At 47.2% G+C, this 19265-nt stretch overlaps 1 protein-coding gene across 1 annotated transcript in view; it reads right to left on the reverse strand.

Annotated features, from left to right (window-relative positions):
* Positions 1–2950: 2950 nt before the first annotated feature.
* The window catches only part of LOC142590164 (membrane metallo-endopeptidase-like 1), a 42539-nt gene continuing 26224 nt past the window's right edge, over positions 2951–19265 (reverse strand). Inside the window, exons 8-9 of the mRNA XM_075702057.1 lie at positions 10494–10923; positions 2951–4667 (exon numbers count right to left, since the gene is read on the reverse strand). Of these exons, the coding sequence (XP_075558172.1) occupies positions 4236–4667; positions 10494–10923 (862 nt within the window). The 3' untranslated portion in view covers positions 2951–4235. The remainder of the gene's footprint in view (positions 4668–10493; positions 10924–19265) is intronic.

Consider the following 19265-nt stretch of genomic DNA (forward strand, 5'->3'; position numbering starts at 1 on the left):
CAGCTCCTCACTTGCGAACAACATACAACAACACATACAACCGATACACCACATACAACACATACACCACATACAGCAAGAACACATTAAGCGTCCGGCTGATGTAATTAAACTGAGTATGTCAACCCGAACTCTCCCTTTCTGAGTCAGAGTCCCACAAGGTGAATGTCTTTCTTCACCGCTTGCTCGCGAGCATCTCGGACTTTTACTAACTCCTTGGCGTCGATTTCTGTTACACGTTGAAAAGAGCTAATCAAGCCCCTGAGGATTGGTGCGCTCTTGTAGAAGTGACACGACGGAACAGTGTTCTCATAACGAAGGTTGCAGCATTCGTTTGCGGCCGTGTTTGCAGAGTGGCCTAAAATAACAGCAATGAGCAAAGCTACTTTTAAAGTTCTTATACTTTTTGTGGGAAGTGTAGCACCAGAATGCATTGTGCATCTCCAAGGCTTGTTTTCTATATTCAGTTCTTGCTATGGCACCATCTGCCTCACCAGCCCCCTAATGTTAGCGACTTTGAGACACCGTTGTTTCTTTCACTCACGAATAAAATGGGCACAATAGGACTTCACCTCCAAGCTAATAAATCCAGGATGTACAGATAAAAGTTACATGAAGTTCAAATATGTAGCAAGGCTTTGAAGATTAGCTCAATGGTCTACAGAACGCATTTAGGCATAGCGTTGTTTCAATGAAGACTAAACTTATTTTTCACACTTAAGCAGGTAGCTGAGCTTGCTCAAGATAGTGAGCATGCTCACGAGAAGCACCTATATAGTCATCACATCACTACATCGCGCAAAAAGTTTAAGTGTGATACCATCAACCACAGAACAAGCGCTAGGATCGAATGTATCATTTTACACACAATTCGACGCAAGCACAGGTAGTACTTTAGTGAAGCACAAGGCCCTTCTTCGCTTATGAGCCGGGCAGATTTCATTGGTAAAACCACGTGTCCCCTGCTACATGTGACGGTATTTACGGCTTGAAAGCTGTCGGAGGTGTCTGTTTTGTGTGTTCCGTTCATAGCTGCTAAGGTTAGGCAGCGAGCCCTACACATGAGACGGGGACTTGTAGGGATAAGCAATAGTATCCCGGAAACGGCGCACACTTCACCTTTTCGGTGACACTGATTTCACGCTTCCTTCAGGTGCTGTACCTGTTCGCTGGAGCTGTCCTTTCGCCCCAGTGCGCTGCCGGAGGTTGCCAAGCTAGCTTCAGTTGGCGTGGAAGATGCAGCTTCAACTATTCATCTGGCATTCGGACGTCTGCAGGATATCTACGAATACGTGCGACTCTCGGGAGTCGTACATCAGGGAGTTTGTGTGCTATACGCGCGCCGACGCAGTTGTCCAGTTGGACGATGTCAACGAGCAGTGTTGTGCTGCGGTGAGGGGTTACCTCGCCATCAGTGATATCAAAACGTCCATCTCTAGTAGGCTATATTCCCAGTAAACAAAATGGACACTTTCTTTCGTCGTAGCGAAGGCTACCACATCATAGGAACTGCTATAAGTAGATTGATGTACAAAAAGCACTCGGTGGGAGGGAGCATTATTGCACGCCTGTGCCGCTGTTTTACCGCCTTTCTTCATTGGCTCACCCACCATCATCTTTCATCAGGCTGCTCAATTCATCGGCCAATTTTTCAGCCGAGAGAGAGATTACACTTCATTAGATGAAACCCATACGCACGCTGCATAAGCGAGAACATAAGTCTAAGGAGATATAAATAAAAATTGCGCAGAAATCATGCGAAGATGACTGTCAAAGTCGAGCTCGCTTTTTTCAGTCCTGCTGAGGTATGCTGCTGGGGAAGCTTATGGTTTTCCTCTATTGGTTAATGCTCCGAGGCGTGCAGGTGCTGTGATGTTTCACTGCCTCCAGGATCAGCTCATGTTGCGAACCCTCATTAGAACCCACATCGTGCAGTTACATATAAACCAGTCCACCAAAACAGCTGCCCCCACAAAGCGAGGGGGGGGGGAGGGAGATCCAAAGACAGCTTCTCTGATTGTCACATTCACGTTCGCAGAAGCACCTAATACGTGACGCCCCGAAACCTATTTGTAACATTTCTCTTTTTTTTTGGCTTCGATATCGTTTTTGCTGGTTGAAAGAGTGGACGCGCTCGATGGTTCAATGGCGAGCCGTGACAGACTTTAGCTTTAAGAGGATGTTTTAGCCCTGGTGCGGACATTCACGTATGTGTGAAATACACGAACGTTAGATTTAAGGAAATAATATTTGGGGTTTTACGTGCCAAAACCACTTTCTGATCATGAGGCACGCCGTAGTGGAGGACTCCGGAAATTTTGACCACCTGGGGTTCTTTAACGTGCACCTAAATCTAAGCACACGGGTGTTTTCGCATTTCGCCCCCATCGAAATGCGGCCGCCGTGACCGGGATTCGATCCCGCGACCTCGTGCTCAGCAGCCCAACACCATAGCCACTGAGCAACCATGGCAGGTAGATTTAAGGAAATGATCGGTTGACCTGGAAGAAAGTATGTGATGTCGTTAAGGTGTAATGTCGTGCTGTATAGCAATTTCTTTATTTGAACAGCAAAGTTCCTCCGCCAACTAGAGAAGACATAAAAATTCATAGCAAGTCCATCGACACCGGCCTTGCGACTTTGCAATGGCCGTTACAGAGAACAGAGATCGGTATCCTACGCACGATAACCAATAGTAAATGATGTTGGGCTGATTAGATTGAATAGCACGAGAACAGACGTCGGTTTTACCCTCATCTTGTGTAGTTGCTACTCAAAATGTTTACTTCCCCCCAAATCACAGCTGGTAAACCTAAAGACGGTGTAAGATTATATCTGAACAGCTTGGAGACTCCCCTGGCGGCCAAATTTTCGTTTGTTCCAGTGGTTTGGTTTCTGATAAAACACTATAGAACTGTATCTTCGAGACAATAATACAAAACACTTCGCCACACGTGAGGAAGTACAGTTGACACCAATTATGGACAGTGCCGCCAGTCGGTGGACTTAATTTTTAGCCAAGACAAGGACATATGAAGTCATCGTTTCCCTGCTTCTGTGACATGGTTGTTGCCTTTGTCTACTTGCTGACTTCCGTGCGAGCAAGCTTTACAACGGCCACAACGAGAAACTAAAACCTTGCTAAATATATTATTACCAACGTCATGTTTTGGGGTTACGAAAATTCGTAAGACGATATGAACTTTCAATGTTCGTAAAGTCATATACCGATGTTTCAGAAGTTTAATTAACAAGATGACATATTTCCTACACTTTGCGATATCGCCCAGCACCGTCTAGCGAGTTATATTGAGAGCTACCCGTACTAATTACATACTTTTTTATAGCACTTGAGCAAATTATAAGCGTCCTAGCATATCCACGAAAATAATAGGCGCTTTCGCAAAAAGTCAGTCATTCTACAGTTTGTGCAAACACCGAATAAAATGGGTAGGCAAACCAAAATTCTGCTCATTTTCGTTCACAATTGTGCTGGCAAATTCCAGAATGCGTGAGCTACATCAAGAAATGCAAAAAACTCTTGAGACACAGAGCAACGCAGGAACCACGTAGTTTTGGCTGCTTGCAGTAGCATAGCTATTCATTGAGTCAATTTATCGTAGTAAAGCGGTACTCGTAAGATAGTCTGGTCAGCGAAGACATCTGCGAACTCCAGTAGTAAAGTATACTATCTATGGCCGCCTCATTGTGTCATGCATGAACCGGATTTAACCAAGCACTAGCTGTAGGTACGCCTTGCTCCAAGTGGCTAGTTCAGAACTCCCCAACACATGACCACACGTACCGTGTTGCTCACTGCACAAGACGAGGACGCAAGTGGGTTGAGCATATCACGCAAACAATTTCGGTGAAAAAACACGTTTCACCCAGAGGATAATCGACAACGTCCATTTGAAAGGTTCCATCCGGAATCACACACTCATGATTAGCCTTCCTACGATTTAAAAGAAGACTCAAGCAATAAAAATTCATAGTAAGATTTACACGTATGACAGGCGAAATGCGCAAAGCAGAGCGCACCCTAGGATTTCTCAAGAAAAAGAGAGGAAAAGAACATCGCAAATGAAAGGCACAAAGAGGTAATCGACTTCGATAGTAAAGTTCAAAGCTTAGGAAACGCGCATGATGAAAATGTAAACATTCATTTGCAAATCTATCGCAACTTCCCGACACCACAGCCAACCGAGGCTCTCCAACACAAGGCACGGTCTTCTTCACGTGCCAAAAAACGAGCACTTCGGCACCGACGACACCATCGGAGAGTCGGCCGGGCACTTGAATGCGCGGCCGAAGCCCGCCACATGCTTCAGGATTTCGCCGCAGCGGGGTCTTTCCCAGTTCGTTTGATTAGGTCGGTGGCGGTACCTGGACTGGCATGTGGTGCGGCAGTAGACCAAGAAGAAGGCCATCTCCGGTGAGACGTCTTTTCGCTGACCCGGAAGCCAGTTTCTCCTCGGCTTGTTGGCCTCCTCGCTTCTCTCGCTTCCCGCTCCGAAAACGGCGGCGTGCGCCATCTCGATCGCTGCAACGTGCGCCATCGTCCAGCTATTGTCGTTCACGCAGGCGAGCTTCTGCTCGTACGACTTGCGACTGGAGTGGGACAGCCATTGGCGCAGGTTGCGCTTGGCGTCGAGCCGCGTGCCATGCTAGTGAACACAGACACGAGAAAGAAGCAGAACGCCAGTTAGGTTTTCTTTTGTTGTTCTTTCACAGCGTTTTGACCGGATTCGCTTCCCTAAAAACCGTACCGCGCGCACCGACCAAGACAAGGATTCCTACCTCGTCAGGCTGGCGCGAAACAACGCGATCCTCGCATACTCTCCTCGCGTTCGTAAACTTGGTTCCGCCGACTCCTGGCTTTCTCTTGAAATAATGCAAATGTACGCACGCTCCGGTAGCCTCTGATATGGCATATGTGCCGTGCTTCTTGAACCTCTCACCTACGTCCGAATATACGGCTTGGGCGGAATCCAAAAAGAGTTGAAGTTATTTGTTATTTTATTTCGAACAATTACGAGCGCTACTTGAGATATACGAGACACTGTAAACCGCGCTTACGAAATTCTGCGTGTTACAGGCTTAGATATATTTCAAGAAAATACAGCGCTAATTTTGAAAGGTATCTGTCTCTTCCCCTAGGTAAAACTTCCCTCGGCACTTCACGTCGCCGCATTTATTTATCGATATATCTATATATATATATATATATATCGCGACGGTCAAAGTAGTGCGTGTAAGCATAGCACTGTTTTGCATAGAAAATAAAGATATGCTGCGTACAACTTCAGCACACATCAGGTATACCTAAAGTACACCGACAGCCTAATTTCATATGGCAATGTATTTAACGATTCCTTCGCCTTCTATTGACTTAGCCAGTGATTATGCACCAAAGCTGACACGAATTCGCTCAAGGTTGACGACCAAATGCAAATTGTGGCTTACAAAACAAATGCTAGGGCATAAGAACCTAAAACGTTCGACATGATACTACATTGTAAAAAAAAAGTACCATCATATTACGGTATAAGAACCTGCAAACCTTGAATTCAGCTTTATGCGCACAAGACGAGGAAGAAGAAGAGGCTGAGACACAAGAGCGCATACTTATTGTTTTGTTTTGTTTTATATAGCAGAATCTGTGACGCGTAAGCCTCTTATTCGTTCTCGTCTTGTGCGCAAGAAGCTGCATTCATGTCCTATCAACATGCCCAAACAGTCACCTTTCAAAACTCTTGATGCCAGGAAGTTTCCACGATGATGCATAGTACCGTAGTTACTAGCCAACTTTACCAATGCCGTAACTCAAGAAACTGCTTTTGAAATCGTACTGCTCCTTGACATTACCAATGCCATCCCACAAGCAAACACCTCTGAATCTGTACTCATTTACCTACGTTACAAATGCCGTACCACAGGAAACTACCATTGTAGCCGCAGTACCTCCCAACATTGCCAATGCCGCACCAGGAACGAAAACTTCTAAAGTCCTAGTTATGCACCGACGTTGCCAGTGCCGTGTCACGGGTAAACGATTATATAAATGAAACATGCAAGTTCAGAGTCGGAACCGTAACTGAGGCATGAGCGATATCACCTGTGAGGTGTCGTAACTGTAATGACACCGTAATGAATTTGTACGGCTGCTGCATTCTACAGCAGCTTTGAAGAATAATGTGAACGTGATGAAGTAATGCAACAAAAATAGACGGAAGGAAACGGATCGCAACTCCACCGATTCCTACAGCTGCTCATGTGTGTGACTCCTTTATTTCTGTTTTACACAGCATTCCGCAATGTTGTAGCCATCTGTTAGGTAGCCTATTTAAAGCGGAACTCATGCGGTCATGAGTTCATTAGAAAAGAAATATGTTAGCCAGGATAACGAATAAAACCACCTTTATGGTTCTTGTATGGCTATCAGGAGCTCAACTTTTATTGATGAGCTTTTTACATTTCTGTCTAACACAACAATTTTTTTTTCATGCAGTAATAATTGATACTCAGGATAGTCTTAAGAAAAAAAAACACAAGCCGGCCAGTTTTCAGTTCTACTGTATTTGAAGAACGCGGACAGCCTGTGTTTGGCCCTCAGAGGAGCTGAAAATATAATGCAGGATATGTAAGTCAGTACGTGAAGTCAACTAAGCAATAATAAAAAAGACTCACAGAGCCCCATTGCATTCATTTCGTCTTGCAGATCGCAATTTCTGCGCAATCCGCCAGACCCTCAAAGCTGCCATTTGCTGGCATGTGCTCTCTTCTTCGCATGTGCCAACAAGGTATAGGGGATGAATATGAAATAGGCAGGCGACAAACGCAATTAAAACATCCATGCAAAACAATTGTGACAACTAACTGATAATTACAGCTTCATTACGCATCACCTAGTAAGCCTGCCACGTAGTTCCAGCCCCTACCACTATACAACTTAAGATATACACAGACCCCAGCAGCCACACAGGATTATGTATCCAAATATCGATACTGATGCTTGGCTATTCCACACAGTAACGGAAATATGTGTAGCCATGATGGCATCCACGCATGAACAGCATCAGTAGCTATATGTGTACCTGCATTCTTAACAGGCATAACCGGTGATGGACCAACTGAAAACTTTCTTATATATGCAAAAATTAATGTGGTTATGACAACTTATCATGTTGAAACTGATAAATTTCAGCAAGGAAGAAGCGACACTTTCAATGCAACACGATGCAGAAATGAGAGACGGCATGTTGTCTTTCTGACGGAGAAGTCAAAAATAGGTACATTGATATAAACATATTAAACATACTAGTCTAATATTAAAATCTTCCTCGTGTTAATGTTCTTGCGAAATATTGTTCACAAGCAATGCTATCTGTACAATACGGGTAAGGGGAATTGAGCACACCAATACGTGTTGCTGTGAATGGCGGATTCTGCATTTGAACATCTTCATCAAGGGCGCACATCTGTAGCATAGTCCAAAGCAGCATTTCTAATAAATGCTGGCAGGAGCGACACGGCAGGAGTGATCTTGCGCGGTAACTATGCGCACTTGGCTACAACGTTTTCTAAATTACGGCATTTAGCCAACGTCGACTTTGTTCCTCGCTCTCGTTATTGTCAGAGTAGTGCTTATCCTCCCCCCCCCCAAACCTTCACGCCTCTGTTGCACTCCATACCTCTCTTTTCAGTAACGGAGATCAGTGCAAAACTGCAGCTCTTCGGTGTCGCGGAACAGAGGGGACTGTGCTTAGCTAGCAGGAATGCTCCGGACGCTACAGATAGAGGAGATTCCCAAAGAACGTAAGCCAGAGGATGTTGTCTCTGCAAGCTCAGTGCTGTGGCGTTTTAGGATGTACATTTTGATTAGCTGCTTTATTGCCATTTGACTGTCTTTATGAGTGGCTTGAGAACATTGAAAATCATCAGCACGTAGCCTGCCCTCTGCGCGTACCAGAATGCGCATTTTATTCGTAATTGGGTAGAGAGGAAATTATTGTAGTTAGACAACCGCAAAAAGCGAAGTTCTCTTGCAATGTGTGCCTCAGCGGCTGTTGATATATTTTTGTTTCGTTTTGGACTAATACACCATTATTTAAAACGTGCGACTGACGATCTGCTGTTCACGTAATGAGACACTCTCAGAATAACCTTTTCGAAGAATTCAAAGGCGGCACAAGAAGCATAGGTCAACTTTTAACTTACAAGTCAACAATATTGTTCAGTGTCATTGTGCACCGCTTGTATAATATCTAAGCGCTTGAGAAGGCAAATTCGCGTCCTTCAAACATATATGTACACCAATAAAACATAACTCTCTTAAACAAAGGAAATAGCTTTCTCAGGGGCAAGAGTGCAATTGATCCCTTGCACAAGAGGAGAGCGAGCGACTGTGCAGGTATCACTAACAAAACATCTGCTTGAACTTACTGCTAATATTTTTGTGAATGCCATTGTTGTGAAGTTAACAAAATAAAAGTAAATTCAGAAGTCTTCGCTAGTATTTGATTTTGCGTTTTTGTTTCTGCAATCGTTTCCGTTAGGTTAGCGAGTTTGCTGCCACCAAACGTGTAACAAGGTGAGGAAGTGGATCTTCGGGCCACGGTATGTTTCCGTGCATTCCTCTTGAAATTCGATATGCTGGATCCTCTGTGAACGTACGATTGCCTAATAATATCGTCCATGTAGGTAAGTCACCCTTCAAATGTGAAGAGCTTCAAGACCAACCTGTCAATGTGTCTCGGTAGTATGTATTTCCCTTCTCCGCATATTACTCTGGAAAATGGATGCTGTTTTGTATCCTCAAGAACGAGGTTCCATGACCGTTCCCTTTTTAAGACAACTCGCCACCGTCAATCTTAAACACAGCCACCGACTGCCTATTGCTCAAAGCCTAGGAACTCCGAAGTGCTTTCATGCTATGCCACAAAAGCATCCAGATTACATTTCTCCTTTGCTTTGGGTACTAAAGAACCAACCGTTAAAATTTGAAGGAACCACAACATTTTCTTTGTCTTATCAGAGGAATATTCGTCAGAGCAAGAGGGAGGTGCACGCAGATTTCACATTCAAATAATACATTCACACCACCGACGTATTTCAAGGGGTTATTATTTTTTACTACTGGTGCTTCATAAATCCGGGTTCTTGTCTCGCAATTTGATACCTCACACACCTTCTTTAGATGTTTCTTCAGCACCCTTATAATAAAAGACACCACAAAGACGTTTACAGCACTAAGACCTGGATAATGTGAGAACACCACTGGCTTTTATGGTTCCTCGGCAGTGTCCTTTCCATAATCTTTTAGAGCGCACAGGCTCACCAAGCACCTCCCATGGTGTCAGCCCTGAATGTCTTGAGCGTCAGTTGATCGTGTCGACAGGAAGAACGTTTTCCTCTAGAAGTAACTTCACACATACTGCTCAGGCGAGAAGTCTACTGAGCCATGCACAGGTGAGGGCTTTGGGAGTTCAACTAAATAGAACGGGGGGTTCGTGTCAGATGGATTCTTTATACATTATGTCAGTGGCAAACCAACCTAGCGCCTGCGTGATGATCGCCACATATATAAACACTCGGTTTTGCTGAATTTACCGTTAAAAGCATCTACTGGATACGTGTAGATAGGGGTATAAGGGTCCCTAGGGGTAGTATCGAAATAAAAAATATATTCAAGGATAACGACGCTGTATACTCCCCTTAACGCAAAATTTTGGCGCAGCAGTTCGGCTGTTTTAGTGTTGCGATATACGCAGCTCACTCTCGGATAATCTCGGCAACAGCGCTTATATTCCGCTTTGGCGGTGCGCATCTCTGAATTCTGGCGCCGGTGGCGCTGACGCTCCGCTCGGACAGCTCATTTAGCGGCAGCGGCGGACAAAGCACGTCCACCGGTTGCGTCACTCATTGCGCTAATAGAAAACGTGAACTTGAGAACAAATGGCTCACGCGGAGCGCATTCTCTAGCGGCGGCGGCGCAGGCGGAGTAGCGCATGCCCAGTTGGTCCGAAGCCCACGCCAGCGCTTTGTTTCCATATACGGTATCGGTGGATGCGCTGGCCGCACACCTTAATAATGGCAAAGTCTGCGACTGGGTGACGGTGCACGCAACATACGGCACCATCTAGTAGCGAGTTGCTGCGCTGCAGCACATCTCGTGCGGCACTCCCCTTTCCTCCTCACCCTGTCGCCATACTTTGCTCCTCCGCTTTCCTCCTCGCACTCTCTTCGCTATTGCCGCCTTTCATTCTCGCTTGCGCTCCGCGTTCGCTCTTTCTTCATCCTTCGGCTGGCTACTTCGTTCTGTCAGTCATGCCGACGCTGAGGTCGACGCTCAGCGCAATACCGGGCGCCCAAGATTGGAAATCTAAAAAAATACGGGCCTGTCGACGGAAGCGTTTGGGACAGCAGTGGGATACATGGAAGTCAGGTTATGAAAACACTGGATCGAAACTCAGGCGCATTCCTCGACTCACCATGTAGTCGAACGCCTTGAAGAGGTGTCTGGCGACTACGACGCCGAGACCTCCATAGTTGGCCGATGGAGGGCCGTCCAGGTAGAAGAGCGGTTCGGCAAGCGCTCCCATCTGGAGGAAGACGGAGTTCCACCAGTAGTCGTACTGCACCAGCGTGGTGTATGACAGGTGCCGGTGAAGCAGGGAGTCCTCCAGAGGCCACTTGGGAAACTGACGCTTATAACTGATCGCCGAGTCGATCCAGCTCCGAACGACAGACGGGCGAGGGGAGGCGCGCGTCTTCTGTCGCTCACCGATTCGTGGCAACGGCGCCACCGGTGATGCCAGACGCACGTCAGGTCTTCGGTCCCCGACAGGGGCGGTTTCGTTCGCCTCTGTGGTGCTGGCCTGCAATGCCTCCCAGACGCTGCTCCCTGCGTCGCTTGAGTTCCTGCGGATATAGAAGACCCATGTTTTCGCACTCAAAATCGCATGGGCTAAACATACAGCGGTGCTGATATTGGTCAAGTTAATGAAATCGGCGGCTATAAAGCATGCCTGCCTCCTGGAATTGCTTCCGGCACATACATGCAAAAGACTGTGTCCCTCGTGATCGGCCTCTGTTATTTACATGGAGCACGACCTGGGTCATTAATTTGAATACTACTCATTTGGGGGCGCTGGCGAATTACGCCATGTTGGCATTTTGATCTTGTTAGACAGGTCGCAGTAGACCCGTGATCCTAAAAGCTGACAGGACGACGGGCTTGACAATATGGTGGATTCGGAAAGTGCCTTAAACAGAACCCAGGATATGCCTGCTTAGGCGGGATCAAGTGTTTTTTTTTTTTCTTCAAAAGAACGCGAAGCATTCTCGCAAGACGAAACCACATGTACGTTGTCAGCAGTTACCTGAAAACATAAAGAAAGGCTCACGAAGGAAAAAAAAAGAAAGCCGAATTGAAAGGCAATCCATGAAAGGAAATTATTTCTATTTGCGAAGCTCGCTACACCAGGCTTGCTTCCGCTAAGTTCATTTGCAGTTTTCTGTGTGCCTGTGTTGCGAGTTGTCGACTGTTTCATCCTCGCAATGCGACGTGCTAGCCTCATGGTTAGCTCGGATAGGTAGAGCGGCCATCCCAACAGGGCGTTGTTCCCGGGTTTGATCTCAGTACCAGGATAACATTTTCGTTCCGAGAAACTAGCGTTTTCTTTTCAGCATCTTGCTACAGGCAGGGGGATGACATCTGACTTTTTTTTCATTACTTAACATTTATGGCTACAACGACAGTGGAAGGTTTCGCTCCTACATTTCAAAACATCCTTTTTGACTGGCTACCTTTGGCGTAACTATTTTGTCATTTGCGCTTGAAAGAAAAGGCTAGCGAGGGCCATGGACATCCTCAAGGGATTGTGGGGGCGGGGGGGGCAGGGTCGTACTGACTGCTCTACCCCCTCCCCTCCCAGGAATTCCCCGGACCATGGGGCCGAGCAGCACCGAGCGCACACACAAACTGTGCACTTATACCCAGTGCAGGACTAAGGTATGCGGGTCTACTCTTCAAAAATGTGTGACAAGATTACTGCGGCACAAAAAGCCCTTGCCAAACCAAGCACTTTATCAATTGAAGGTTTTCACTCTCTCCTCTCCTGTAATCAGTACGCGCCTCCCAAGCGCGTCTCGCGATGAGAGCGGCACTGTGGCGCCCAAATCTGTACATGCCAGATATCGGCGCGCGCCCGAGTGCTTGGGCGAAACGGGGCCAAGTTGTACGTTCACTTCGAAAACGCCTCCACACCCACATGTGAACAAAGGAGGACCCCAGTAAATTTCTGGGCGCCCTCGCGGGCCGTTGTATAGGTGTCAGCAACGGCAGGTGCGGTCACTAGAAATGTGTCTCTTTGCATCTTGCAGCAAAAAGACTAATAGTCGCGTTTTCGACGGTCAGACGCCACCTGATGCCGATGCTAGGGGCGTAAGTGCGGTTTTGGCTTAATGTAACGAGATACACAATGATGACCAAGTTTGGCCGTACAATTCATACATTCTAAGTTTCTTTTGCTACCGAGCTGCAAGCGCGACGAGAGCTCCCCCTATAATTTATCGTGCCATGTAACTTTTATTGTGCCACTGACGATACGTGACTGGCCAAAAAAAAGCTAGTGGCAGTGGCTATAGCGAATTTCTGGGGCAGAAATCGCGCCGCAGTGGGTCACGTGAGCGAAGAGCCAGCCGACGCGACCAAACGACGTGATTGCTCTAGCTGCAGTTCGCCAGTACAGCATGCGAACTACGGCTGCAGGCCCTACATTGGGCTACACCTGGCACGCGCGCTCCGAACTAAGCCGCAGCGTTGTTATAAAATTAGCAGCAGATATTGTTACTGCATTGCACTCTGGACGCATCAAATCTTTTAACAGGCAGGAGGAGAAAAATTAGGGCAGGGGAGATGCGAAGTCAACCACACAGGCGTCCGGTTTGCTACCCCACACAGCGGAAGAGGTTTGTGGGAAGAAATAGGAAAGGGCGGGAAGAAAGTACTATCGTCGTGAAAACGAGCGGATGTCCATACCTTCACGCCTATAATCGGTCACTGAGGCCAGTGGCTTTCATGAAACGTAGCAGTGGCCATGTCGCTATGTAAGCCTGCGACGCGTGGGGCCATGCTCCGAGAATGTTAGTCTCTGAAAATGGTCGTATCTAATCGGTTTAACCCCCTCCGAAGAACGTCGCCTTCCTTGTCATAGAGAATACAAAAGCACAACATGTGCTCTATTGTGTCTTCACAGTTGCACCAGTCACAGATCGGTGTATCGGACATTCTGATAAGGAATGAGTAGGGCGAAAAAGCCAGCGTGTGTTGTCTGTACCAGCGAAACGGTACCTAAACTCGCATTTCCATTGGCTGCAACACCACGTCATGTGCGCGCTTCTACGGAGCTCCCTTTGGCTGTGGCACCACGTTACTATTGCGCCTTGGCGGAGAAGAGCGGGCTGTAGAGCACTACGGCGGCCGCATGAGCACACCGGATGCTGCGTGAGGGGAGAGGGCATCGCCACAACGCCACGTGACCCTCACACTCGCTCTCAGCGCGAGCGTGCCTCGACGGAAGCCAACGGTCGAAAGGGAACACCTGCTGCGTCAGCGCGTCCAATGTTACAAGAGGGGAGCGGGCATCGCCACGACGCCATGTAACCCTAACTCTCGCTCTCTGGGCGAGCGTGCCTCGACGGAGCCCAACGTCCGAAAGGGAACACCTGCTGCGTCAATTATGGCGCCCGCTGTTTCGTCAGGGGAGAGGGCATCACCGCGACGCCACGTAACTCTCCCACTCGCTCTCGGTGCGAGCGTGCCTCGACGGCGCGCAGCGGTCGAAAGGGAACACTTGCTGCGTCGTTAGGGTGCCCGGTGTTGCGTGAGGGAAGAGAGCATCGCCACAACGCCACGCAATCCTCGCTCTCGCTCTCGGTGCGAGCGTGGCTCAACCGAGCCCATCGGTCGAAATGGAACGCCTGCTGAGTTGTTAGGGCGCCCGTTATTGCGTGAGTGGAGAGGGCATCGCTACAAAGCCACGGAACCCTCGCTCTCGCTCTTGGCGCGAGCTTGCCTGGACGGAGCCCATCGGTCGAAAGGAAACACCTGCTGCATCGTTAGCGCGCCCAGTGTTGCCTGAGGGGAGAGGACATCGCCACAACGCCACGTAATCCTCGCTCTCGGCGCGAGCGTGGCTCAACCGAGCCCATCGGTCAAAAGGAAACACCTGCTACGTCGTTAGCGCGTCCGATGTTGCGTGAGTGGGGTGGCATCGCCGCGACGCCACGTAACCTTCGCTCTCACGGTGAGCGTATCTCGATGGAGCCCACCGGTCGAAAGGGGACACCTGGTAGGTCGGTAGTGCGTCCGATGTTGCCTGTGGGGAGAGCGCATCGCCGCAATGCTACGTAACCCTCGGTCTCGGCGCAGGCGTCCCTCTAAGGAGCGCATAGGTCGAAAGGGAACGCCTGCTGCGTCGTTAGCGCGCCCCGTGTTGCGTCAGGGGAAAGAGCATCGCCACAACGCGACGTAGCACTCGCTCTCGCTCTCAGTGCAAGCCCGCCTTGACGGAGCCCATCGTCTAAAGGCAACACCTGCTGCGTCGTTAGCATGAGCGATGTTGCGTCAGGGGAGAAAATGTCACCGCCACGCGTCGCCCGTTGGGCATCGCTGAGTCGTTGACATGCTGCATTAGCATTGGAGGCTTTTGCTGCTTGCTGGATCGGGCAGCGCACACATGAAAGGTACATTACTCAAAGTGCAAAACTCGGACCACGCAGCGCCGTTGAAAACGCGTTCGTATTCACGACTCATAAGAAGTGCTTTGGTGCACATTGATTATTTAAAAATGAAAACTAACACATAGGTAGCGCCAAAGAAACACCAAGTACAAACATTAGGTTGTTTGTGGGTCATTTATTTTAGAGGAATTCTAAAGGCCGCTGGAAAGACGAACTGTGATATTAGAATTTTCGCTTTGAAGAAAATATCGTGGCGCTATGGAGGAGCAGGAGCAGATTTATCGAATTTTCCTCTTAACGTATTAACTGACAATGTTAAAGTTAACTGTTAAGGTTAGGTAGACTGTTAGTGTGTTAACTCTGCCACATTTACGTGAGTACCACAAGCAAAAATCTGTTGCGAAGAGGACAGCAAGCCTCTTTTTCTAGGTTTTTATTAAACTGATATTTTTTCAGGAAACCAAATTTCTTATCATGGTAGGTACGCGCTTGACATCAGGAAATCTTAAACTTTGCGCTAACAAAGCTATGCGACGCGACGTACTGCGCGTACAAGTGACTGCATGGAGAGTAAAAAATGTACAAAGATATTTGGGTTCTTGGTTCTGCAAACCGGCTTAGAACGCTCTTAACCCACTACTGCGCATGTGCACAAGCATTCGCACCATGCTTGGACATAATGACGTCATACGCCAACTGGTTACACGTAGTCCGACGGGAAGTAGCGATCTACTATAACTCTCTATTGCCCAATCATCATGATCAGCATGGTTACGACATCATCATCATCAGCAGCAGCATCATCATCAGCCTGGTTATGCCCCCTGCAGGGCAAAGGCTTCTCCCATACTTCTCAAGTACCCCGGTCATGTGCTAATTGTGGCTACGTTGCCCCTGCAAACTTCGGAATCTCATCCGGCCACTTTCTGTCACCCCTACTACGCTTCCGTTATCTTGGAATACAGTCCGTCACCCTCAATGACAATCGGTTATCTTCCCTCCTCATTACGTCTCCTGCCCATATCAATTTCTTTTTTCTTGATTGCAACTGAGGTGCCATTAACTCGCGTTTGTTCCCTCACCCAATCTACTCTTTTCTTATCCGCCGTGGTTGCTCAGTGGCTATGGTGTTGGGCTGCTGAGCACGACGTCGTGGGATGGAATCCCGGCCACGGTGGCCGCATTTCGATGGGGGCGAAATGCGAAAACACCCGTGTGCTTCGATTTAGGCGCACGTTAAAGAGCCCCAGGTGGTCGAAATTTTTGGAGTCCTCCACTACGGCGTGCCTCATAATCAGAAAGTGGTTTTGGCACGTAAAACCCTATAATTAAAAAAAATTTCTCTTTTCTTATCCCTAAACGATACACCCATCATTCTTCCCTCCATAGCTCGTTGCGTCATCCTCACTTTGAGTGTAGCCTTTATCGTAAGCTTTGAGGTTTCTGCCCTGTAGGTGAGCACTCGTAAGACACAGCTGTTATACACTTTTCTCTTGAGGGATAATGGCAACCTGCTGTTCATAATCTGAGAACGCCTGCCAAACGCAACCCAGCACATTCTTATTCTTCTGATTATTTCAGTCTCATGATCCAGATCCGCGGTCACTACCTGCCCTACATAGATGTATTCCCTTACTACTTCCAGTGCCTCGCTACCCATCGTAAACTGCTGTTCTCTTCCGAGGCTTTTAAACATTACTTTAGTTTTCTGCAGATTAATTTTTAGACCCACCCTTCTACTTTGCCTCTCTAGGCGAGTGAGCATGCATTGCAATTGGTCCCCTTAGTTACTAAGCAAGGCAACATCATCAGAGAATCGCAAGTTACTAAGGTATTCTGCATTAACTCTTATCCCCAATTCTTCCCAATCCAGGTCCCTGAATACATCCTGTAAACACGCTGTGAATAGCATTGGAGAGGTGGTATCTCCCTGCCTGACGCCATACTTTATTGGGATTTTGGTGCTTTTCTTATGCAGAACTACGGTGGCTGTGGAGCCATGATAGATATCTTTCAGTAATTTTACATTCGGCTCGTCTACACCCTGATTCCGTAGTGCCTTCATGAATACTGAGGTTTCGACTAAATCAAACGCTTTCTCGTAGTCAACGAAATCTATATATAAGGGTCGGTTATATTCCGGACAGGCCGCCATTGGCGTCTGAACCTGGCAACGTTTAACGCTAGAACGTTATCTAGTGAGGCGAATCTAGCAGCGCTATTGGAGGAATTAAGAGGGCAGTAAATGGGATGTAATAGGGCTCAGCGAAGTTATGAGGACAAGGGAAGCATATACAGTGCTAAAAAGCTGGCACGTCCTGTGCTACCGGGGTTTGCAGAGAGAAGAACACTAGGTGTCTGATTCCTGATTAATAAGAATATAGATGGCAACATACAGGAATTCTATAGCATTAACGACGGGGTGGCAGGTCTTGTGAAACCTAATAAGAGGTACAAATTCAAGGTCGTGCAGGTGTACGCCCCTACATCCAGTCATGAGGCCCAGAAAGTCGAAAGCTTCTATGAAGACGTGGAATCGCGATCGTTAAAGTCAAAACAAAATATACTGTACTGATGGGCGACATCAATGACAAGGTAGGCAAGAAGCAAGCTGGAGACAAGGCAATGGGGGAACATGGCATAGGCACTAGGAATAGCAGCAGAGAGTTATTAGTAGAGTTTGCACAACCGAATAATATGCGGATAATGAATACCTTCTTCCGCAAGCGGGATAGGTGAAAGTGGACGTGGAGGGAGCCCGAATGACGAGAGTAGGAATGAAATAGACTTTATACTCTGCGCTAACCCTGGCATCATAGAAAATGTGGACGTGCTCGGGAAGGTGCGCTGCAGTGACCACGGGATGGTACGAACTCGAATTAGCCTAGACTTGAGGAGAGAACGGTAGAAACGGGTACATAACAAGCCGATCAATTAGTTAGCGGTAAGATTGAAAATAGAGAAATTCCGGATCAAGCTACAGGACAGGTATTCGGGTCTAATTCAGGAAGAGGACCTTAGTGTTGAAACAATGAAGGACAATCTTATGGGCATCATTAAGGAGTGTGCGATAGAAGATGGTTGTAACTCCGTTAGAAAGGATACCAGTAAGCTAGATGAATTTGAAATCCCATAAGTAACGTCGGAAGCAGTAAAGAAAGCTTTTGGAGCTATGCAAAGGGGGAAGGCAGCTGGGGAGGATCGGGTAACAGCAGATTTGTTGAACGATGGTGGGCAGATTGTTCTAGAAAAACTGGCCACCCTGTATACGCAGTGCCTCATGACGTCGAGCGTACCGGAATCTTGGAAGAACGCTAACATAATGCTGATCCATAAGAAAAGGGACGCCATAGACTTGAAAAATTATAGACCGATCAGCTTACTGTCCGTTGCCTACAAAGTATTTACTGAAGCAATCGCAAATAGAATCAGGAAGACTTCTGGAACACCTTGGTTGAACACTTTGGTCAACCAGGAACACTTTGGTTGACTTCTGTCAACCAAAGGACCAGGCAAGATTTCGTAAAGGCTACTCATGAATAGACCGTATTCACACTATCAATCAGCTGATAGAGAAATGTGCAGAATATCATCATCATCATCATCATCATCATCATCATCATCATCATCATCCCCACCACCACCACCATCAGCCTAGTGTGAATACGGTCTATTCATGAGTAGCCTTTACGAAATCCCCGCTTGGTCCTTTGGTTGACAGAAGTGTAAGGTGTTCCTGATTCTATTTGCAATTACCTTATAAATACTTTGTAGGCAACGGATGGTAAGCTGATCGGTCTGTAATTTTTCAAGTCTTGGGCGTCCCCTTTCTCATGGAGTATGATTATGTGTTGGCGTTTTTCCAAGATTCCGGTGCGCTCGAGCTCATGAGGCATTCCGTATACAGGGTGGCCATTTTTCTAGAACAAACTGCCCACCATCTTTCAATAAATCTGCTGTTACCTGATCTACCCCAGCTGCGTTTCCCCTTTGCATAGCACCCAAGGCTTTCTGTACTTCTTCCGGCGTTTCATGTGGTATGTCTAATTCCTCTAGACTATTCTCTCTTCCGTTATCGTCGTGGTTGCTACTGGTACTGTATAAATCTCTACAGAACTCCTCAGCCACTTGAACTATCTCATCCATATTAGCAATGATATTACCGATTTTGTCTCTGAACGCATGCATCTGATTTCTGCCTATTCCTAGTTTCTTCTTCACTGCTTTTAGGCTTCGTCCGTTCCTGAGAGCATGTTCAATTCTATCCATATTATAGTTCCTTATTCAGCTGTCTTACGCTTGTTGATTAACTTGTAAATTCTGCCAGTTATACTCTAACTTTAGGTTACGAGGCTTTCATACATTGGCGTCTCTTATCAGACCTTTCGTCTCCTGCGATAGCTTACCGGTATCCTGTATAACAAAGTTACCACCGACTTCTATTGCACACTCCTTAATGATGCACATAAAATCGTCGTTTATTGCTTCGACGCTACGGTCGTCTTTCTGATTTAAAG

Source organism: Dermacentor variabilis, chromosome 8 (genome assembly GCF_050947875.1).
Source record: "Dermacentor variabilis isolate Ectoservices chromosome 8, ASM5094787v1, whole genome shotgun sequence".
NCBI classification, from domain to species: Eukaryota; Metazoa; Arthropoda; class Arachnida; order Ixodida; family Ixodidae; genus Dermacentor; species Dermacentor variabilis.